At 45.2% G+C, this 24,412-nt stretch overlaps 1 protein-coding gene across 1 annotated transcript in view; it reads left to right on the forward strand.

Annotated features, from left to right (window-relative positions):
* Window positions 1–24,129, forward strand: part of LOC138299238 (E3 ubiquitin-protein ligase TRIM39-like) — a 108,453-nt gene extending 84,324 nt beyond the window's left edge. The window contains exons 7-8 of the mRNA XM_069237365.1: window positions 14,609–15,182; window positions 23,573–24,129. Of these exons, the coding sequence (XP_069093466.1) occupies window positions 14,609–15,182; window positions 23,573–23,600 (602 nt within the window). The 3' untranslated portion in view covers window positions 23,601–24,129. The remainder of the gene's footprint in view (window positions 1–14,608; window positions 15,183–23,572) is intronic.
* Window positions 24,130–24,412: the final 283 nt, after the last annotated feature.

Consider the following 24,412-nt stretch of genomic DNA (forward strand, 5'->3'; position numbering starts at 1 on the left):
TTATACCCTTAGCATAGTCTTTGGAAAAGAGTGTCATGATTAACTGTGTCGTAGGCAGCTGAAAGGTCTGTGAGAAGCAGTGCAGTGACCCTGTCATTGTCTATTGTGTTTTTAAAGTCATCCCAGATGGCGATTAGGGCATATTCTGTACCTCTTTCTGGACTGAGTCCTTTTTGGAAGTTTGAAAGTATGGATTTAACTTCAATAAATTGAGACATCTTGGTAATGCTGCTCTTTCAGTTAGTTTACCATTTGAAATAGGTCTGTAATTGTTAGGATCTAGAGGATCCAGGTTTGTTTTCTTTAACGATGGGCATAAGTTTGTCCGTTTTAGGTCTTAGGGGAAAACTCATGTTGTCAAGGAATGATTGATGATTGTTCTGACTGGGGTGGCAGGAGAGGTTAAGAGGATTGTCCTGAAGATTTGTGGTGGACAAGGGTCAGAGGGCAGCCAACTGCCCTGCTTGTTTTGACAAGCTCAATAAAATCAGTTTCTGATAGTTATTTGAAATCATTCAGAGGTGCAGTTAACCTACCTTTGGGGGGGATTGTTGGAAAAGAGCTGGTGCTGGTGGTTTTCAGTTTGGGTTTAAATAGAAATAGGAGTGCAACATGTCTGCTTTGGTTTGTGTGATGATTTGTCAGTAAATTCTTGGAAAATAGCATGGTTTCCTTCTGGGCATTTAGGTTCACAAAATGTGGTGAGAATTTTATACAGTTCTTTATTTGCACATTTTACATTCTGAATTCTGTTTGAATAGTAATATTTTTGTCTTTTTTGACAGATGACTTGAATATTTTGTTGTGTTTGAGTACGCGAGGTTTGCCTTGATTGTTGTTTGTCTAGAGCCAGGCATGTTGCAACTTTGCAATTCGCTGTTTCATATTTTTTAGTTCTACATTTATCCAAGGTGTTTTTTTCTTTTGCCATGTTTTGTTGTTTTTTGTGGTATCAGGAGCCACTCAAAATGTTTTTGAACTGAATTTATTGTGCACAGATCTGTGCTGGATGTTAGTTGTGTTTTTAGGTCCTCGTAATTCAAGTTTTTCCAAGATCAACATGTGCTTGCTGGTAAGGTGGGCTCAGGTATGGAGAGTGGTGGTGTCTTGTGTTGGAAAGCTACCAGATGAGGGTATGACAATGTGACTGGAGTAATCCTTCGGATGGTGACTTGTTTTGGTTAGGCACACTGACATCTAGGATGTGTCCAGCCATTTGTGTGGGTTTGTGGACAATATGATGTAGGTTCAATGTGTCTAGGTTAGTGATGATAGTTCTGGTATGGGTCATATTAGGTTTATCAAACCATATGTTTAGGTCACCTAGGATGCATAGGTTGGAGTGTAGTGTCAGAAGGTTAGAAACAGTGTCTAGAAATCTGTCTAGGAATGTGCCATTGCTAGGTGGTGGTCTGTAAAGAAGGAGGAAGTTACAGGAAAACATTTGTGTAGGTGTATCTGGTGACGAGGGCTTCACAACTTTATATAGTAACGTTCCCAGCTCTAGTGAGATTTAATGTTTCCTTGAATACAACAGGTAGTCTTCCTCCTCCTTTGCCTATGCAACAATGTGTGAGAGTTTGATGGAGCCTCGAGGAAGTGCTTCGTGCAATACTGGTGCTGGTAGAACTGGGGTTTCTGTTTGTCAGAGAGAATACGTCCTGTACAAGCAGGAACTATCACTCTAGTGAGGGTAAGACAGATACACACTTAGAGATAACCTGTGCGCCCCCTCTAGTAGCTTGGCACAGAGCAGTCAGGCTTACCTAAAGAGATAATGTGTAAAGTATTTCTTCAACACAATGAAAACACCACAAAAAGACTCCACACAGGTTTAGAAAGACAATAGTTTTATGAGCAAATCTAGACCAAAACATCAAACATCCAATCAATAGAAGGTGTGATATTATTTTTTAAAGCATAAAGCAAAAAGTAGTGCTTATAAGTCAATAGCGCTTAGAGGTTACTTGAGGTCACGCTAGACCGGGGCAAATCCAAAGTTCACACAGACCGCGATGGAGGGCAGGCCAGCTACAGGACCCACGCAGGGCCTGCTGTGAAAAAGTACTTTGGATGGAAGAAGCGTCGACGTTGAGGATTCGATGCGCAGAGCAGAGGAGTAGATGCATCGCTGTCAATCGTGGAGATGTTGGCGATGTTTTGTTTCCGAGCTGCACAGTGTTGAGGAAGCATCGAAGGCAAGCAGCGCTGGGCATCGAGGTGATGTGTTGCCGTCGAGCTGCGCAGGGTTGAAGATGTGTCAGAATCTCAGGACAATGCATCGCGAAGTTGGCAATGCTGTGTCCGTGGCTCCAGCAGCTGGGGTGATGCATCAATGTTGAATGGTAATGCGCCAGTTCCGATCGGCGCAACATCGTTGATGCGTTGATGTTTTTGGGTTTCAGCGCAGATATTTCCAAGGGCCCAGGACTGGATTGGCACCACTTGGCAGAGCAGGACTCAGTAGACACAGCCAGGTGCTGGTTGGAGTCAGTCTTTGATGTCCCTGAGACTGCAGAAAAACAGGGAGCAAGGCAATAAGCCCTTGGAGTCACTCTGGGCGCAGGTGAGATGGGTCTAGTCCTTGTCCTCAGCAGGGCAGAGATTAGCAGGTAGCAGGACAGCTCATCAAAGCAGAAACCAGTCCTTCCAGGGCAGCACTCCAGCATAGTGACAATCCTTGTAGCACAGCAGTACTTACTCCTGACAGATTTCTTCACATGTTCCATGTACTGTCTTGGTAGTGCCAGAGGCCCGGTACTTATACTCAAAAGTGCCTTTGAAGTGGGGGTGACTTAAAATAAGGCACTTTGACATGCACAGAGGCCATTTCTTCCTAACCCTGGCTCCAGACTATCAGTAGGGCTAATCAGCCCTTTGTGTGGGGGCAGGCTTTCCCTATTCAGGTGTGTTAACTACCCCTCCCTCTTCCTGCCCAGGAAGAGCTATAAGAATGCAGATGAAGGCAGATGTGTTCCCTGTCACACCCAGCCTTCCCGTGTGTGTGGCTGTCTAGAAGGAATGCACAAAGAGTAACTGACACCCACCCTAGACATGTATTAGTGACAGGCTGCAAGGCACACAGAGCAGTAAGAGCAGAGAAATGCCCACTTTCTAAAAGTGGCATTTCTAAAATGGTAATGTTAAAGCCAATGTTACCATTAAAGAGGATTTATCGTTACCATTCCAAAGATATGAAACATGATACAGCTACTAATCAGGGATAAAAACTTAAAATTGTATTAACAAATTCCCAGTGCTGACCTACAAGAGAAGATGGCCTCATCGTAGTGAAAAACAAGATTGGGTGTTTGTCACTAACAGGACATGTAAAACTTAAAAGTACATATCCTACCTTTTACTTACACAATACCCTGCCTGTCAGGAATCCCCAAGGTGCCTCCTGTGTTATCTGTCAGCATCCCCAGGGATTAGGGTTAAATCATATCTCTGTTCTTGGTTAAACCTTCATGTTTCTAAGTAAACATAATGTGCTGTGTTACACAATTGGTTTTAATAATGCTTGTTTTACCAATTCTTGTTTGCTAATGTGAGCAGGTGTAGACATGTGCTTCTAATTGGGTGTGGTGTAGACATGTGCTTCTAATTGGGTTTAGTGACTCATCCACATGTGGAAACTCAATTGCTTTCCTGATTGGCTATAAATAGCAGAGTGAAGCATGCCTCCCTGCTTGGCTTTGTTTTGCTTCCTGATCTCAGCATCTGATTTGGCAGTCCAGCTCCTGTTGTCATCCTCGTATTCAGGACTTTTGAGGCAATTCTTTTCTTTGTTCCTGTACCAGCTGACACCAGGCATTCTTCCAGCACTCCGGAAAAGATTGCAGCTAAGGGACTAGTATTCTCCAGGGAGTTTGTTCTTTGAGCCCCATGCATTCCTAGAACAGCTGGTGTATTTCAGACCTCGTATTTTGGCAGAGTGCTTATCTTGAAGCGACAAATGCATTTCTGAACATTCTACATTATTATTGTAGTTACTTTCCTAAATGTGCTTCAGGAAATTTGCTTGAGCTCAAGTACTACAAAAAGTAACAGTGCAATTTTAAAAGAGCATTTACGTGACTTTTCTTTCTTTGATAGCATAACTCTTGAATTTAAATTGTGTCATTCATGCCTGTGTTTCAGGTTTGAGGAATTTGCTTTTGAAGGGTTTTTCAAACACACAGGGAAACCAAACCAAACTGTGCCACCCTAACTGTTTAAACCCAGAGTGGACATTTGTATTTCTTGGATTGTTTTTGTTCCTTTTAGTTTAACCCTATGCATGCAGAAAAGTTATACATGACATAATTAATGCCCATGTTTGTCTTTCTTGTGCATGATAAGTGCAACCACAGTTCTAATTGTAGTGTGCAACAGTGAATCTTTGTGAAGCCAGCCATAGTGTTGCAGTACTTATTGTTATGGTACTCAGTTTGGGTTTTTGGTAATGCAGTGTTAGTAATTGTGCCAACAGTTATTATTATCCAAGAAAAGTGCTGGAGCGTCCCGGTGTTCTTCTACCGCTCCTGTGCCCATATCATAAAGAGAGATTGAGTTTCAAGGAAGTTGAGTGCACTAACTCTACTATCACTCTGTCAACAACGACCTGCCCCCTGAAGATACAGGGTGCCTGGCTGGACCGGCAAGACGTGGCAGTGTTTTGTCTCTTTCTCTTCCACTCCCCCTTCCCTTTTGGGACACCTGCCGGGGTTTCCGTGCCCACCAGGAAGTGCCAGAGGTGTTCCAGGAGGTCGGGGGCATACCATCGCCCCTGCAGACATCCTGCTTTTCAGGTGAGTGGCCCCGTCTCGACACTGCCCAGGGCCTACCTTAGGGGTGACTTATATGTAATAAGAGGATAGTTTAAGGCTTGGGAAGTGGTTTTAAATGCCAAGTCAAAGTGGCAGTAAGCTGAAAGGTCCTGCAAAGGCAGGCCTAAGACAGGTTTGAAAGGCAACTTTTGTGGGGGCACAATCCGTGTTACAGGCCAACTAGCAGCATTTCGGTTACAGTCCCTGGGTATATGATGTTCCACTTTACAAGGGACTTACAAGTAAGCTAAATATGCAAATTGTGTATTTATCACTAGTACCATGGTTTTAGGGGAGAAGCACATGCACTTTAGCACTGGTCAGCAGTGGTAAAGTGCTGAGAGTCCTAAGGCTAACAAAAAGAAGGGCAGAAAAATAGGAAGAAGGCAAAAAGTTTGGGGTGACGCTTCAGAGAGGGCCATGTGCCAACAAGTGTCATGTCATCTCCCAACCATGATTAGTTTATAAATAGCAAGCCAGATTGTGTGTCTGTGAGTAGGTTACAGATGTGGTGCTTGTTTTTTTAAAGGGATCATGCATTTATTAGTAGACAGTTTAGAGATTCAACGCATATATGACCCAGCTGGCCAACATCATCCGATCCCATGGTCTCAAAATAATTTCCTGCGCAGATGACACCCAACTCATCCTCTCACTCACCGACGACACCAGCACCAGAGCCAGCTTCAACAGATGCATGACAAGCTTCGACAACTGGATGAAGAACAGCTGCCTGCAGCTGAACAGAGACAAGATGGAAGAACTGATCTTTAGCAACAGCAGCAACACATGGAATGACTCCTGTTGGCTATCAGACTTAGGACCGAATCCACTCCCTCAGACCACTCTAGAAACATTGGAAACAGTATTGACAACAAGCTCACAATGAAACCACAGATCAACACCATCTCCTCCATCTGCTTCCTCACTCTGCACATGCTACATAACATGTTCCAAGTAGCCACCCCTACACACGAGACGCACTGTGGCACAGTACTCATCACTAGCCGACTGGACTATGGCAATGCCCTCCATGTAGGAATTGCGCACGCCTCCAACAGAGTCTTCAGACCTTACAGAATGCTGCCGCTAGACTCATCCTTGGCCTTCCCCGGTGAACCCACATCACTCCCCACCTCAGGCAACTTCATTGGCTCCTCTAACAGACAAGATGCCAATTCAAGCTGCTAACCCGTGCACACAAAGCTCTACACAACCAAGGACCCTCCTACATTAACCACCACTTGAACTTTCACCAACTGTTGAAAAGACTACGCTCTGCCTCCTGTTCACTTGCCCATACTTCCCACATCTACCAAAGCACAAGTGGAGGACGCTCCTTCTCCCATTTCACTGCAAAGACCTGTAAAGCCTCCCCAGGCAACTCTGGACTATCACCTCACTTTCGGAATTCCGAATGGCCCTCAAGACTTTGCTGTTCGAATATGCCTCCAGGACTTGCAAGAGCCTTTGATGCCCTATTGGGTAATTAGCTGTGCTCTACAAATCCTAATTGATTAATTGATTGTGCTTTGTTGATGGTGGGAGTTTGTTTTCTGAAAGATCAAGTAATATCTTCTGGGCTTGTAGTAGGTGGACTTTTGGTTATGTTGATAACTTTATCAGAATATCAGTAGTGTTTGTATATATCGTCATCCTCGTTCAACAGGCTTAGACTGTATCAGGCATAGTTTATGCCTGCCCCACCTCTATTTTCTTTAAATGTGTTTTTTATAGAAATTTAGAGGGGGGGGGCTGTTCTTGCTGGTTATGAGAACTTGCTGATATTCTGCTTACCCAACAGTTAGCTTATCTATAGCTTTCAGAATCAGAGTTATTGGCACCATTGTCATTGCACCAGTGTCAGTAATGGGCACAAATCTCCTAAGAGGAATATTCTGATTGTAAGTCTGGGATATTCCAAGAGACAGTTGCCATGGGATTGTCCTTATTTGTGTGTAAACGCTATGAATTCTTCTCACAAGATAAGTCCCTTACCTCGGTTTCCCTTCTGTGCACAGTTCTTCATATGCACTATATCCTGCTACAGCTTATATGGATAAATCAGAATTGTCAGAATGCAGATCACAGTTTTACACATTCTGCAAGACCAGGGCACAAACTACCAGTAGATTTTCTAGCAGCCATAGGGTAAAGAGGGTACTTGGGTTGTTTTCCTTTTGTCCCAAGGGAGCCAAACTAGAGATCTTCTGCTTTTTCCTAGTTATTATTGTATAATTTATTTTCAGGTTAGGGATTTTTCATTTGTAGGCATTGCATTTGGAAACATGGAGCTTATTACAAGGGTGACGACCCAGTACTGTGAAAGAGGAAGAGTGTTCTAATGGCCCAGTACTCTGAAAGGCTTTCTTGCTACAGCAAGGGATCCCAACCACTGAGGTCTTGGATGTAGATGTGGAGGGATAATATCATGTAGTAAGACTGGGCTGGGTGGTGAGAGAGCTGAAGATCAAGGGATTGTAGAGTTGAATGGAAGCTTTGTGGACTTGCACAGCGGCGGAGCCACTGCCTGGGCCCACCACTTCAGAATTGGGACTGTTATTCCAGCACAGCGACAGCTACTTGTCTATCATTACAGCATGGTCAAACTTGTTGAAGGGAATGGACACATCAAACAGGAGTAAACCACCCCGGATCTGGAAGAACATTCCAATGATCATCTGGCTGCCCCAACACTGCTTCAATCTAGGAAAGAGCTGAAGACTCACCTCTTCAAAGAGCACTACATCACAATGCATTAACAGCACACAAACAAGTTACCACTCCTATAACTTGTTGACGTTATGCTTGTTCTTGTCGGTATACAGCACTCCACTGCCTTTTTGGCTAGGTTTACACTATAGAAATACCACAATGTGTGCACTTGTCCTTCCCAGAGTGATAGTCGCTCGTAGTGGTGAAATAATACCTGGAACAAGCGCTTGAAGCTTTAATCAAGGTTTATTAGGGAGCCAGGACTATTAGAGCAACACTGATGTCACTGCTGGTCATGGAGGTAGGTAGCTGCTTATGATATAGAATGCTTCTTAATCTGAGAGAAGGAGGAAGTTTCGGCTGTGGGTTTTGTCCTGCTGGTGGAAACTCTCTTTTTGATAAAGGAAGGTAGGTGGTCAAAGAGTCTTCAGGAGAACGTAATGTTCTGTGAGTAACAAGAAGGAGTGAACTACTGAGAAGAAATATCGAGAAGACTTTTTGGACAGCATGAGTTGGGAAACGTGTGTGTGTGTGTGTGTATGAGTAGGAGTATGATTAGTTGGTTTACCTGGCCCTGAGGCCAGGAAAGAAAATAGTAGGAGACCGGTTTGTGCTATGGCAGAGTGAAGTATGCGCCATGGCCTGCATCTGTCCTGGAATGGGGAAACTGTGGCTTTGAGTGGGTGATCTTATGCTTGGCATAGCAGGAGGTAATAACATGGTTGTCAGACCATGCAATAGGGAAAACCTCAAAGTTTGAGAAAACTATGGAGGCAGGAAAAACCAGATCTAAAAAACGGTATACCGAGTGAGTAGTTTCTTTAACACATAGATTGAGTGCATAGACCTTTAGGTCAACCAATAATGTGCTAAAGCCAGTCTGGGGCTATCATCTAGTTGCAGATAGAAATTGCCCAGCATGAGAAAGCTGAAGTAAAGCATAGGTGCTCTACTGACATAAACCAGGAAGCACTCAAATCAATCTGCCCCAGCATCAGGTGGACAGTAGGAAAGCATGATTATGGCCAATTGGGAACTTGAGATGGTTAGTTTCACCATCAGAGTTCAGGGAAGAGATATCTAGAGCTAATACTTAGATAAATGCCGATCTCTTGCCATAAGACGACATACTCGCCACCCCATTTCCGTAGCCTGTCACATCTGAAGATTTTAGATGCAGAGGTACTGCAATCTCAATAGAAGGGCTTGAAGAGACATCCAACCAGATCTCAATGGCACAAAGACTATCCAGGTTACTATCGGAGAGCAGCTGAAATTTATCCAACTGTGTTCAGCAATGGAAGGGCTGTTACTAGCCCAGGCATGAGATCATCAAGGTTGTCGACCTGCTGAAAACAAAACAAAATCTATAGTGATGGAGTGTGGCCAGACCTCAACCTCGAGTCTTTTAATCTGCGGCAGAGCCTCAAAAGGGGGTGTGCTGCAATATTTGTGAAACCTTTAAGGCCTTCTCTCGAGTAGGAGGTGATTATCGGCGTGAAACTTGTCACTCCAAACACCCAGACTTGGTGGAGACAGACCTTTCTTTGATGTACCACTGATTATCGGGCATGGCAAACTGTCACTCTAAACACCCAAAATTGGTACAGACAGACTTGTCTTTGGTGTACCGCTGATTATTGGTAGCACAACCTGTCACTCCAAACACTCAGACTTGATGCAGACAGACTTGTCTTTGGTGTACTGCTGATTACTGGGCGCTGCAACCTGCCACTCCAAACACCCAAACTTGATGCAGACAAACTTATCTTTGGTGTACCACTGATTATCTGGCGTGGCAACCTGCCGCTCCAAACACCAAAACTTGATGCAGACAAACGTATCTTTGGTGTACCGCTGATTACCGGGCGCTGCAACCTGTCACTCTAAATACCAAGACTTGATGCAGACAGGCTTGTCTTTGGTGTACCACTGAATATCGGGTGCGCAACCTGTCACTCCAAACACCCAGAATTGGTGCAGACAGACTTGTCTTTGGTGTACCACTTATTATCTGGCACTGCAACCTGCCACTCCAAACACATCAGACTTGATGCAGACAGACCGGTCTGTGGAGTACTGCTGATTATTGGTAGCACAACATGTCACTCCAAACACTCAGACTTGGTGCAGACAGACCTGTCTGTGGTGTACTGCTGATTACTGTCAGCACAACCTGTCACTCCAAACACATCAGACTTGATGCAGACAGACCTCTCTGTGGTGTACTGCTGATTATTGGTAACACAACCTGTCACTCCAAACACTCAGACTTGGTGCAGACAGACTTGTCTTTGGTGTACTGCTGATTACTGGTAGCACAACCTGTCACTCCAAACACTCAGACTTGATTCAGACAGACCTGTCTGTGGTGTACTGCTGATTACTGGTAGCACAACCTGTCACTCCAAACACTCAGACTTGATGCTGTCACTCCAAACACTCAGACTTGATGCAGACAGACCTGTCTATGGTGTACTGCTGATTATTGATAGCACAACCTGTCACTCCAAACACTCAGACTTGATTCAGACAGACCTGTCTGTGGTGTACTGCTGATTATTGGTAACACAACCTGTCACTCCAAACACTCAGACTTGGTGCAGACAGACTTGTCTTTGGTGTACTGCTGATTACTGGTAGCACAACCTGTCACTCCAAACACTCAGACTTGATTCAGACAGACCTGTCTGTGGTGTACTGCTGATTACTGGTAGCACAACCTGTCACTCCAAACACTCAGACTTGATGCTGTCACTCCAAACACTCAGACTTGATGCAGACAGACCTGTCTATGGTGTACTGCTGATTATTGATAGCACAACCTGTCACTCCAAACACTCAGACTTGATTCAGACAGACCTGTCTGTGGTGTACTGCTGATTATTGGTAGCACAACCTGTCACTCCAAACACTCAGACTTGATTCAGACAGACCTGTCTGTGGAGTACTGCTGATTACTGGTAGCACAACCTGTCACTCCAAACACTCAGACTTGATGCTGTCACTCCAAACACTCAGACTTGATGCAGACAGACCTGTCTATGGTGTACTGCTGATTATTGATAGCACAACCTGTCACTCCAAACACTCAGACTTGATGCAGACAGACTTGTCTTTGGTGTACTGCTGAGTATTCGGTGCAGCAACCTGCCACTCCAAACACCGGGACTTGGTACAGACAGACTTGTCTTTGATGCAGAAACCTGTCACTCTAAACACCCAGACATGATGCAGACAGAAAGACTTGTTTTTGGTGTACCGCTGATTATCGCATGTGCAACCTGTCACTCTAAACACCCAGAATTGGTTCAGACACACTTGTCTTTGGTATACCTTGGGCATGCCATTGGCACACCTGCTGCACAGCTGTGCTCCAAAAACCTCTATATAGAGTCTATGTAGGCACCCACGTGTCAAAAACTAGAGCATAACCAGTAATCACCTGCACCCACGATGGCGGGTGGCGCAATTATACGAATAATAGCTGGACCCCTCTATTTGGAAGAAAGAAGCCCCAACCACACAAGAGTCAATGGGAACAAGAGAGAACAAGCGTGAACATTAACAAGCTTCGAGAATCAGATACATCCCGAGCAGAGTCAGTAAAGCAAGAATTCCACTCAGCCCTACAAGCGAAAAGCAGATGAAGTATAATCAGTCCTATAGCATTCCTAAGAGGCCTCCTGTTTAGAGGCAAACCCTGCCACTCAAAAACTAGAGATCACTGTAATCACTGTGAATGTCGACATGCAAGATGTCTGATGGCACAGTAGTAGAAATGGAAAACAGATGCAATTAAAAAATATACAATTTGTGAACTTTGACAATTAAATAAGTACCTTGGTTTTGAACCAGTAACTTCGTGCCTTCTATGGTCTTCAGAAAGGTTTCTGAAAAATTAAGGTTTAATCTATAATTTTTTCATGACAAGTATATTGATTGTTTACTTTTGTTTGCCTACTCATACTCCGAAAGCATGCAGTGACCTCCCACTCCACATCGGAGCCGCCTCCTCTTTTCTTAAATTCCACAAGAAACCCAAGACCTGGCTTTGCAATTAACCAGCCTTCCTTGGGCAGGGATGGGCACACACACCGGCTCAGCGCCAGGATACTCTAGCGAGTGATAGGGCGCTCTACAAATACTCATAACATGTCTTTCTGCAACTTTATGTCCGTTCTGGGGTTCGATACGTGGAGCTGCTCTGCTGGAGTCCATTCTAACACTGTTTGAGCCACCCTCCCACATTCAGGTTGTGCGACTAAACCAGTGTATCTCAAGTCACCTCATGGCCAAGAAGACCTAACAGAGCAAACTATTAAACTTGCCACTTTTTGGTACCGGTATTTGACCCAGAAAAGTTTGTTTTATGATCCAAATAAACTAGCCATCCCACAGTGCTCTGCAGCTTGGCTGCTTCTTCATTCCAAAACCCACTGAGCAACAGGCAGGACCATGTCATATGGAAGAAATCTGCAGCTTCTTGTTTACTTGGAGCAGTGTGAATGCTAGCTAGTGCCTCCACATGATGTTAATTTGCACCAATTTAAGACAAGCATTACCAGAAACCTTAGGTATGTGGGCACATGATCAATCCCATTTATCTTGTGTTATTGTTGTAGAACAGTCGTTTATCACCTGGTTATATATTTTATACCTTGGTGAGGCAAGCAGAGTGTACATCAGAACAGTGCTTAATTTCAGAAAAAGCCGAAGTGCCATGGGACCAGATCATTCGATGGCAGGTCACCGCAGCTTGTACACTCTGCTAATGCTGCCAAGTGAAGAGCATATTGAAATCCAGCTGATTTGCTATTCTGAAAAATAGACAGCCAGCGCCACCATGTGGTAACTGTCAGAAATAATAATAGCATGGTATAGCGCTCTATTCTCAGGTACTTCGCTCTATCTGTCACACATTCCTTTTAAATATGGTAGCACCACAGCTATTGCTCAGACATACGTGTAGGGTTTGTGATTATGTGGTTTATTGAAAGCAGATCCTGTAAAGGAGGCCTGTTTGGACTGTTCAACCTAACAGGAAGGGATGCTACAGTGGGACGAGAACCCTCCGTCAACCACTCAAGCACTTTTCAAAATCCGAGTCCCCCAGTACTCATTGTTCATAAGGCCACTTCAGGATTCCTAATTCGACCGGGGTTGTTTGACAGCCCATATCTGTCTCCTCGAATAGAGTCTTTGAGTCGAGGCATGTGGTGCCCTGCACAACACTAAGGCTCATATTTATACTTTTATTTGCGCCGCATTTGCATAATTTTTTGGCAAAAACAGCGCAAACTTTCGAAATATACTTGTATTTTGTAAGTTAGTGCCGCTTTTGCGTCAAAAAATGACCCAAATGCGGCGCAAATAAAGTATAAAAAAGGGCCTAAGACTTCTAGGTGATAACATGGTCAACTTGGATAACCAGGGCCCATGTTTATACCTTTTTAGCTCCGCACTTGCGTCGTTTTTTGGCTCAATATTTTGTAAGCTTGCGCCGCTTTTGCGTCAAAAGGCTGCGCAAATGCGGCGCTAAAAAAGTATAAATATGGGCCCAGGTGTCCACATTTTTTCGCCTTACAGTCTAAGCTTAAATCTTTTAATGAGTCCATCATAGTACCTTCTATATTGAATTTGTAAATTATTATTTAACTGGTGAAAAGTGGAAATGGAACGGAAGAGCGGGAGCTCGGTGAAATTGGGGGTTCTCTGTATATACAATCGAATCCCCAAAAACTTTATAATTACTGACATATATCTACATGAGAGGCATCATCACCAAATTGTTGGTAGGGCCCATGACCAGGTCAGATGAAAGCTCCGTTGAGGCCAGATGCTGAGTGAAGGGCTCGTTAGCATCGTCAAGAATGGCACTCTGTCTATCACAGGAAGTGTAGGACACTTAAAAATGTGAAAAGAACGTTTAATGTGATTTTACCCTTTGTAACTCCACATTCACCCTTTCCCCATATTAGCATAGAAATTGCGGAAAGACACAGCCTCATCAAACAAAAGAGTGGAGAATAAGCTTGGTTGATTCATTTAACAGGCATTTGAAAATACAGTAAGACTTTCCTTTTGACTTGACAGTGCAGACCTACTGGCTTTGCCAATGCTTACCAGCCTTGCTAAATCAAAAAAATGGCCATTACCCATTGGAAATTACATTGACAAGAAAGCTAGCCAATGATAGCAAAGGGCAGGTCCAAGGCCCATACTACGTGCATTGTATTATATACATTAGGTCTAAAACAACAGGCTGCTAAAGATGCCTGTAGGCAAGAACTAAAAGAGATCTGTTTCAGTTAGTAAATCCAAATGTTCTGGGTTTAAAGTGATAATATTTTCTTATTAATGCTCTGATGAGAGAGAGAGATAGCTTACAGTTGCAGACATCTATGTGCATCTCAACATACCAGCAGCCTTTAGCCATGCTGGTAACATTAGGGTACAGATGTTTAGAGAACAGACACCTGGTAATACATTGACCCAGAGATGGAAGCGATTTCTCACATCTGTCCTGCATCCCCGGGCTCATGGTACAAGGAACACCTCTTCCAGGTAGGTCAGGAAGAATAAACATTGGGAAAGATCCTGGCCTGACCTTTGAGCGTTATTTAAGCAATTTACATTGAGTATCTGCTTATTCCTAGTTCAAACTTCGCATTCGGTTCTCGTTATTTTATTAAATATGTAATGTCACAGCACAGAAGTAGCTGTCTAGGACTGGGCACTCAGAATTGAGCCTCTCTCACCCTGGCAGATGTGCACTAGAGTGAACTTGTCAATGCTCGTGTCCTCCTGAGTTGGGCCTTGCATTTTACTTGATGTGAAAAAAGGGGCAGGGAGCACCAGTTTGTAGGATGCTCCGATTTTTATCACGAGTTGTGGATAATTACAGCACAAAAAGATATTTAAGTGTTGTGTGGGGCTTTTTTTTTGTTTTGTTTTTTTTTGATTTGGCTAAGCTGCTGCTTTCCACTACTAAAATTACGTGACACGATTGACTTGTCAGTTCTCTGATCTTTGTTGCGATTGGCTGCTAACTCTTATCACTGCTTCTCTACGATTTGCAGCTGAGGTGACCCTGGATCCTGACACTGCTCATCGGAGGCTCATCCTGTCTGATGATGGAAGAAGCGTGAGAGATGGCGAAAGAGAACAGTGTCTGCCCTACACCCCCCAGAGATATGATGTTGCCCCCATTGTCCTGGGGAGAGAGAGGATGGGCTCTGGGAGGCATTACTGGGAGGTGGAGGTGGGGGACAAGATGGGCTGGGACCTGGGGGTGTGCGATGACTTTGTGACGAGGTTGGGCGACATCACAGCGTCTCCTGAGGATGGATACTGGCTAGTGTGGCTCAGAGATGGTGAATACAGAGCTCTCACCTACCCTCCCACCTTCCTGACTCCATCTGTGCCCCCCACAGCTGTGGGTCTCTTTCTGGACTATGAGGCGGGCAGGCTCTCGCTGTACAATGTGGATGACCGGTCTCTGCTCTTCACCTTCTCTGGGGCCTCCTTCCCCCCCACCCTGCGCCCCCTCTTCTGTCCTGAGGTCAACGAAGGAGGGAAAAAATGCAGGAGCACTGTGTATCCAGCCGGTGACAGGATGAGTGTGAGAGCAGCAGAGACTTTAGACAATACCAGGTAAGAGAGCTGTGCAGAATGTCATTCACTGGACCCATTAAATTCAGCATTTATCATGTGTTTTGTTGTCACTAACGCCAGGCAATGGAATTAAGTGTACGTAGAGTTTCACAGTTTAAAGGGATTGCGTATCTTGGTACCCACCAAGTATGAGACGGTCTACAAGATCGCTCACAGTCACTAGGAGGTGGGGATATTGTCACTCAGTGGCAGAAAGTAAAGGAGCTCTGTACAGTGCCAGGGGAATGAGCTGTGTATGTCTCTCACTAACAGGTAATTGAAGTGCCTATTCTCAAAGCCACCAGGTAGTTGGTTCATCTGTGTATCGTGTCATTGACTTCATCAGGACCTGTCACTAACACCAGGTATGAGAGCTGAATACAGTATCATTCATTTCCACTAACACAGGGTAAAGGAGCTGTGTATAATGTCACTTAGTGATACCTGGTAAAGAACCTGGCATTCCCTGCCAACAAACCAGTTAAAGGAACGTAGTCAGTAACGCCAGGCAAGAGAACTGTGTTTATTGTCATTCACTGTCCCTACCACCAGGTGTAGGAACTGAGGACAATGTATTTCTGTGGTACACGTTGGAAGATATGTCAGTAACATCACTCACTGCCAGGCGCCCCCGCCAGCAGCAACTGCTGCAAATCCTTTTATGAAATGGGCGGGGCACTGGGGTGACGAGCTGAGGGGAGTGCACTGTGCACTCCCCTCATAGCGCATGTGTGTTTGGCCGGCTGTTTCGGGCCGGCCAAACACACATGCGTACAGGGCTCTCAAAGCCTGCACAGGCTCCCAGCCAATCCTGACGCTGCTCTGATCAGCGTCAGGATTGGCGCAGGGCAGGCGGGGAGCCTGTGCCTGCAGCAGCGACGGGAGAAAAGTGGCGCGGGAGCAATGCAGGTACGTGATTTTTTATTTATTTAAGTGAATTAATTTTCTCCCATGCCCTTCAGCGCGCCGCACCCCCCAACCCCGCCTCTCCCCAGCCACACGAGCCGCTCCTGCTCACTGCCCATTACACATGGTAGGAGAGCTGTGTACAAGATCACTCAGTGCCACCAATACCAGGAGCTGTGCATGTCACTCACTGCCACCAGGACCAGGTGAAGGATTTGTGTATGACGTAATCTACTGCCACTACGCAGTTGTGAGGCCGTTTCATGGCACCCTGATGTGCTCTGTCATCACACCTCTGCGCCTTCATTGCCTCTCCGAATCTTCTTTTCTGTTCAGTTTGGGAGGTACCATCCTTACTGTGCTGTAGGGGGTGGAATTATAACCCTCATGGACTGTGCCTTGTGTCCCCTCACAGCACCTTACTCTTTTCTTGACATACATCCTACCATCACTTCTCAAACCTCAAATCTGCCAGGTGGTAGTTCTAGAACACCCCCACTCGGACTCCTTTTTGTATTGGCTAAAAAAAACTGTTAATGCTCATATCTCTCTTTTTTACCCACATGGAAAATACCCGAGGGGAGCATCAGAGTTAATGCTTCGTTTTATCTCCTAGTTTGGTGTAAAACATACCGTGGGAGAACACGTTCTGTTTATTTTTATGTAGAACTAGAACTAATGTAACTGTAACAAATGTACAACATCCTCTTGACATGTCTCATATTTAAATCATCTTGCACAAGGAGATCTTTATATATTATATTTAATATTTTCCTTTGTTTCTGTTTTGTTATTGGCTTCTGTTTCTATATATATATATATATATAAATATATATATATATATATATATATATATATATATATATATATATATATATTCATATTTTATATGCATTTAATATTTTTATATTAGTTTCTCTTTTGTTACTGGCACCTCTTTTTGTTCTTTAATCTTATTTTTATTGTATACAGAGCCATAGCAACAATTTTTAATATAAAGAGATTTCATACAAAGACCACTATTACACTGCCACGCTTCCTGTAATAGGATGGGGCTCTTGCATTCAGTACATTTTACAGAATTCCACTACAATCACTGTAAAAATCCAGGGTTGTACATGTCAAAAAGTAATAAAAAATACATAAAACACTCAAGGAGAGGGGTTGGGAATGAGAAGGGGGCTAGGATTGTACACTTATAAAACAGTAGTGCTTGGGTCAATAAGTAAACAGTACAATTTGCTGGTTTGTTAGTATGATATCCACATTTCCTCCACTCAAATATAACTCCTTATTTTTTATGCACTTTTATTCGAAAAGAGAAATTGGCGTACATGCCAAGCGACCTGGATACTGCAGGACAAGGGAGTACGCATACGCTTTTCAGACTCCCACAAAAGAGGAGCTATATGTACCATGCTATTGTCACTGACTGTTGTTGAGAAGGCAGAAGGCTGCTTCTGTGTCTTGACCATGTTGGGGCATATTTATCATTATTTCACACAGCTGACCATCAGGAGTCATCCCAAGCTGAGGTGGCGCTTCCAAAGATGTTGAGCTCCGTCTTGTCGGAGTTGAGCTTGAGGCAACCTTCTCTCATCCAGGTGGCGATGGCTTTGATTCATGCGTGAAAGTTCCTTTTGGCCATGTCTGGGACTTCGGTGAAGGAAATGATGAGTTGTGTGTCATCAGCATATGACACGATGTTCATACCGTGGCGTCTGACGATGGCAGCAAGAGGGGCCATGTATACGTTGAACAGTGTGGTACTTAGTGAGGATCCTTTGGGGACTCCACAGTTGACTCCTGTAGGTGTGTGGCGGGAGTCTGACCCTCTGCGTTCTCCCGGAGAGGAAGGAGTGGATCCATTCCGCGGCTCTTCCATGGATTCCTATGTCGTGGAGTTTGGTGCACAGAGTGCTGTTGGAGACCGTGTCGAAAGCTCCTGAGAGGTCAAGGAGTACGAGTGCTGCAGTGTGGCCGTGGTCTAGGAGTAATCGGATGCCATTGGTGGCTGCTAGGAGTGCTGTCTCCGTGCTGAGATTGCTGCAGAAGCCAGACTAGGAGCTGACCAGGGAGTGGTTGGCCTTGATGAAATTCCGTAGTTGTGCACTGATTGCTTTCTCTAGTACTTTGGCGGGGTAGGGTAGCAGTGAGATGGGCCGGAAACTCTTTAGTTCTGATGGGTCGGCCGAAGGTTTCTTCCAGAGATGGTGTATTTTGGCGTGTTTCCAGTTCTCAGGGAAGGTGCCAGTGCTGATGGAGCAGTTGATTGTGTTATGAAGCTCAGGGCGATGGATGCGCTAGCTCTTATGTATATGTGGTGCAGGAAAGGGTCCAAGGGGGTTCGGGAGACGGTGCTGTTTATGATGTTGACTGTTTCCTCTGTGGTGAGCGTGGACCAGTCGTGGATGGTCTGGGTGGGTTCTGGGGGGGTGGGTCGGTCGCAGGTTCCAGTGACAGGTGACAGGAAGCTGTCGTAGATGTCCTGGATCTTGTGGTGGAAAAAGGAGGCAAGTTTGTTGCAGAGGTCCTGTGACGGGGGGATTGCTGGTGGCTTCAGAGGGGGTATCTGTGAACTCGTTCATGACTGAGAAGAGTTCCTTCGAGTTGCGTGCGGAGGAGTTGATGCGCTCCCGGAGTACGTCCTTCCTTTCATTCTTGATTTTTCGGCGGTTGCGGCTCTAAATGAGGCGAGGGCTTCGCTGGATTGGCTGTTCCTCCATTTTTTCTTTAAACATCTGCGGGTACGCTTTGATTCTTGGAGTTCGGTGGTGACCCAGCTGCCCTTTTTAGGTACGCGTTTGGCCGATGTCAGCCGGAGAGGGGCTAGAGTGTCGGCGCATTCAGTGATCCATGCGTTGAGATTGCGTGCTGCTGTGTTGGCGTCGTGAGAGGGGGGAAAGGAGGGATTTGGCCAGCAATGAGGTGAGTTGCTCGTTGGTGATTTTGTTCCATTTCCTATGGGGGAGTCCTGGAGGTGCGGCTGCTGTGTGATTATGAAATGTATGCAGAGGTGGTCGGACAAGTCTGGGGTGGAGATGGTCTTGATGGTGATCAGGTAGCGTGAGGTGAAGATGGCGTCCAGAGTGTGTCCTGCGATGTGTATGGAGACCAGCTGTCTGAGTTCGAGGGTGGTGAGGTTGTCGAGTAGAGCGGTGGTGTTTGGGTCGGAGCGCTCTTAAAGATGGAAGTTCAGGTCGCCGAGGAGGAGGTAGTCGACTGACGCCAGGGCCTGGGGGGTAGTGATGTCTATGACATCGCCTATGAAAGCGGGGTGGGGGCCGGGTGTCCTGTACACCAGGGTGCTGCAGATGGAGGAGCTGTGGTTGGAGTGGACCAGGAAGTGAAGGTGTTCCATGGTGGTGCAGTGATCTTCTGGGACGGCCTTGACATGTCGTGAGGACTTGAGTACAATGGCAACTCCTCCGCCCGGGCGGGAGCGCCGGTCCTTCCTTATGATGCTGTAACCATTGGGAATGGCGATGGCGATGTCAGGACTCGAGGTGGGGTTGGTCCAGGTCTCAGTGAGGAAGGCAATGTCTGGTCGGGCGGTGTCGATCAGGTCCCAGAGTTCTGTGGCGTGTTTGTGGAATGAGCGGATGTTCAGGAGCAGGCAGTTGATGGAGTTGTGGAGGTTGTTGGTATCTTTGTGTGCAGAGAGTACCTTCGGGTTGTTGAGGTTGGTGCTGAAGTTGCAGTTCCTGCAGGTGAAAGGTCCGTGGGTGTCCTTGGGGGAGATGGTACAGCAGTTGTTGAGACGTCTGGTGTTTGAGGCGGAGGAGGGTCTCGGAGTCGTAACGGAGCAGTCCAGGGGGTGGTCTAACAGAGATCCAGGGTTCCTGACGATGGGCGCGGTCCAGGCACGGATGGGCGCAGACGGGCTTGACTTTGGCGCGCCAACAGCGTGCCAGCGGCACGCGTCCACTGCGCAGCCACGCTGTGGCAGCCACTGAGAAGAGGAGGGGGCAGGGGGAACAGTCAGCTTGGAGGCGGGAGGGCAGGAAAGGGGCTTCGCGGGTGGGGGGTAGAGGAAGAGGGGAGAAAGAAAAAGCACTAAGGAAAAAGAGGGATGATAGAAGATAAAGGCAAAAACTGCAAGAGTGAAACAGCAACAGAGAGAAGAAAGGAAAAGGAAAATATTTACTTGTGATGGCCACTAGACCACCAGGGATGAGGCACAGGGACGAGCCTGCGGGTGGAGGTGGGCCTCGAACTGCAAGTCAGGGGACTCTCAGTTCGTCCCAGGTAAGAGGCAGAGGCAGCTGCAGCCAGAGGCGCTGGGGGAGGGCAGCAGACACTGACCAGGAGGTCAGTGCAGTTGCCCTCTCACAGCGCTTTGAATGCCATTAAGAATGGGGGAGGGGCAGGGGGAGCAGTCAGCTGGGAGGCGGGAGGGCTGGAAAGGTGCTTCGTGGGGGGCTGAGGAAGAGGGGAGAAAGGAAAAAGCACTAGGGAAAACAAGTGATGATAGAAGATAAAGGCAGAAACTGCAAGAGTGAAAGAGTGACAGAGAAGAAAGGAAAATGAAAAAACTTACTTGTGATGGCCACTAGTCTGCGGGTGGAGGAGGGCCTCGAACTGAGAGTCAGGAGCCTCTCAGTTCATCCCAGGCATGAGGCAGCCCTAGGAGCTGGGGAGGGCCGCAGACGCTGACCAGGAGGCAGCCATCAAATTTAAAAACTGTTTTGCACATATTGTAACCTGGATGCAGGACAATTGTTTTAAATTGAATTCTGAGAATACTGAGGTGATTTGGTAACAACACCTCTTTTTGGAATACTTCCTGGTGGCCAGCTAATCTTGGTTCCCTTCCATGCCCTGCTAGGAAAGTAAAATATCTGGGGGTTATATTTGATGAACAACTCTGTTTCTTTGGGCAAAGTAATCAGGTCATCTTCTCGTATTTCTACTCAAAGTATTAAAAACACATTTTCCCTTTTATCTCCCTAGACATGCACAAAATGGGTATTAGAGCTCTTGTTCTAGTGAAATTAGATTACTGTAATGCACTATATCTAGGAATCAAGGAACGCCTGCAGGTGAAGAGTCAATCCCTCCAAAATGAGGCACCCCATCTGCTTCTTAAAATACCTAAATGTAGTCCTATCTGAAAGAACATTAGGGACCTTCACTGGTTACCTGTCTGTGAGAGGGTCACGTTTAAGACCCTTTGCATTGTTCATACGGCTCTGCATAGGACAGGTCCCTCTCTTTTTCAGATGATTTTTTCCTGGTACGTGCCCAACCTTAATTTGAGAACAGATCTGGCCAATTTAGTTACCATCCCAAAAATAAAGAAAGCTAGATGGGACGAAGAAGCTTTTCCTACCTAGCAAGCACATTTTGGAACTCTATGCCTTTATCTTTAAGAGCTCAATCCAACGGGGTACTTTTCAGAAAAACTCTGAAAACTTGGCTCTTCACTTCCTGTTCAAAATAGAGACTTTGGCTTTTTATAGGATGCTAGCGCTAAGATGCCTCGGCATTTGTGCGCTTTATAAAGTCTTTACTTATGTTTTATTCAAAACTGTCTTGCCTACCGGGCGATATAGTTGGCATGTAATTTCCTGCTATGAATCTTTCTTCCAAAATGTTAGTGTCCTGCTGCTCAGAAGAATAACTTTGTCTAAAAAACACTAGATTAATTCAGGGGTGAGGTCTAATGGGTCTACTATTGGATCTCCGTTTTCACCAGTTATAGACGGAATAATTAATAATGACTGTATCTAGTGATGTTGGGCCGAAAGTAACCTACCTGCTTGTCTCCATTCTTATAATGTCTCCATTTTCTTCTGGATAAAGCATATTCTGCATGAGTGGTTAAAAACATATTTAAGTCTTAATTGGCAAAAACAAAAAGTGTGACACCAACCATTTTTTGTTTTTTTTTGTCGGAGAAAGGTTACATAAAAATGTAAACAGCGATATGCAATTTTAGATCAATAGTAAATTGAAACATGTGTTATTAACAGCAAATTTTGGTGCCTTCACATGACTCAGCCTACACCTGTTTTGCAAATCCTCTTTACATTTCTGAGGCTAAATAAAAAGAGAAGAGACAAATCAAAAATGGAAATAAATAATGACTATCTGAAAAACACATCACATTAAAAAAAATGGTGCTCAAAGATGAAAGGGCCCCATTATGACCCTGACGGTCACCAGACCGCCAGGGTCACGGTCATGGTCAGAATGTCGCTTTGCACAGTTTTGGCCCCCCTCCAACATCAATAGCCCTGGGGAGGTGGTGGTCCCTGGGGCCTGGTGGTCCAAGACGGACTCCCAATCTCTTTTTAAATTAGCCCCCCCATTACTTTTCATTAGTACCCCGGGAAGGTGTGGGTCCTTGGGCTGCGAGGGAGATGGGTGTACCCCCCCAATTCGTTTTCAATATTGCCCCAGGGAGGTGGACGTCCCCAGGGCTGCGGGGAGTGGAGGATGCAGGTGGCCCCCCACAGTACTTTTTGATTAGTGCCCTGGGGGGGTGGTGGTCCCCAAAGCAGCACACCACCTTCCCCTGCAATAAAATGTCAGTGCCCCCGGGACTTAATTCACCCGGGGGGGGCTTCAGCATTATCAAGAGCAGTAACCCACGCCTGTTTTGGGTGTTTTTTCCGGCAGATCCGCTGTGACTTCTGCTGAAAATTTTGAAAACAATGCTTTTCTGCCCCAGGGGAGGCCCTCTTGGACCCCAGCACCAGAGCTAAGGAGTCAGGGTTACTACTAAATGGATTTACACCAAACAGCAAAAAAGGTGCTTTCTGGGCCAAGAGCAACCTTTCTGCAAAATTCAGTGTAATTCTGTCCAGTGGTTCGGGCGCTATCACTGTTCAAAATACATTTGGGAATTAACATGGGAAACGCTCCTTTTTTTACTCTCCCCCCCCCCCCTTTTTCTTGGCTCCCGCTTGACAGATCACCCTGAAACTCTTCACACAGCAGCTGATGTAACTGTCAAATTTTGTTGGGAAAATTTCGTGAAAATTCCTCAAGCAGCGCCAAAGATGTAGCCAAGTAAAAAACTGCTTTTTATAGATCAAGGTTGTATCTATAACTACCTAGTGGCGACTGCGACTGGAGTTGCAGATTCCATGGGTTTGCAAGTGAAGAATGAACACCACTACTACCAAATTCAAAACTAGTGTCTTTTCTATGCATACAGCACATTTTTTGTAAATAAATATATTAAAAAAGCAAAGAAAGCTAATGTTTTCTTCAGCCAGACCTAAAAATAAGTCTCTGGCTGTGACCTTAGTAGGACATTAACTTGACTACAGCTGAATAAATAAAGTGTATCTCCACCCACATTTGAACTCCAATTGAACTCCACGTATGCTAACGTTCTAATACATTTGAGTACTTTATTTTAGAAACTTAATAGTAAATATATTAAAGGTAAAAAAAACATAGAGAACGAAACTGAGTTCCTTTAAGTGCATTGCTGACTGACATGGCTCTATCTTGTGTTTAACCTTTTGCAGGAGAGAAAATGGAGGCTATCAGGACTGAAATGTGTTGGAAGTTTTTATTCACACAACTGGACATCCAGATGAGAGATCCGAAGATTAAGAAGTTACTATGTTTTAAGAAACTGGTTAAAAAGAAAAATGTCTCAGCACTGTGGTCCACTGCAGAAGATGCTCCTGACGCCTCCCACTATGTTACAAGACATCTCTTAAGCCCTGGTTCCAGGTTCTGCAGAATACAGAGGGATATGGACCACACTCAGTCAATACCACCTGGGGTTGGGGAGATATTTACTGTGTGTAGTAAACGCATCCATTTTTTAGTTTCTGCATATTTTCTTTTCTGATCTTTTCCCCCCTTAAATGTGAGCAGGCTTGACCTACTGTAATCCATAGTCTCAGTTAGGAGTGGCATTTATCACACCTGTGAAATCCAGTGCTCCAGCGTTAGAATTAACTTGGTTGGATAAATAGCACCAATAATGAGGTTGCCCATAAAATTGGGCATAACATGCAGATTTTGGTACTTCCCACACCATAAGCCATATATCTTGGTATTTACCGAGCCTTTATCTCTGTTAAATAATATGAATGGAGTAAATCCAGAGGGCGAGACTTTTATCACAGCACTTGTAATTTGGCAGGGGTCTCAATTTAATAAGGCATTGGTTAATCAAGCCCTATCAGTGCAAGGGTGTTATAATCATCAGAAACCTCGGAATTGTGCAAAAAAACTGTTTGCACCAGCCCCGAATAACTAATCAGGGTTGAAATGTGTGTCTGTTTTATGGTTAATACAGATGCACAGCGGCACCTCGGATTCTGAAAGTAAAGATTTGAAACACAGTAAGGAAA

The sequence above is a fragment of the Pleurodeles waltl genome, chromosome 6 (assembly GCF_031143425.1).
Source record: "Pleurodeles waltl isolate 20211129_DDA chromosome 6, aPleWal1.hap1.20221129, whole genome shotgun sequence".
In the NCBI taxonomy this organism is placed as follows: Eukaryota; Metazoa; Chordata; class Amphibia; order Caudata; family Salamandridae; genus Pleurodeles; species Pleurodeles waltl.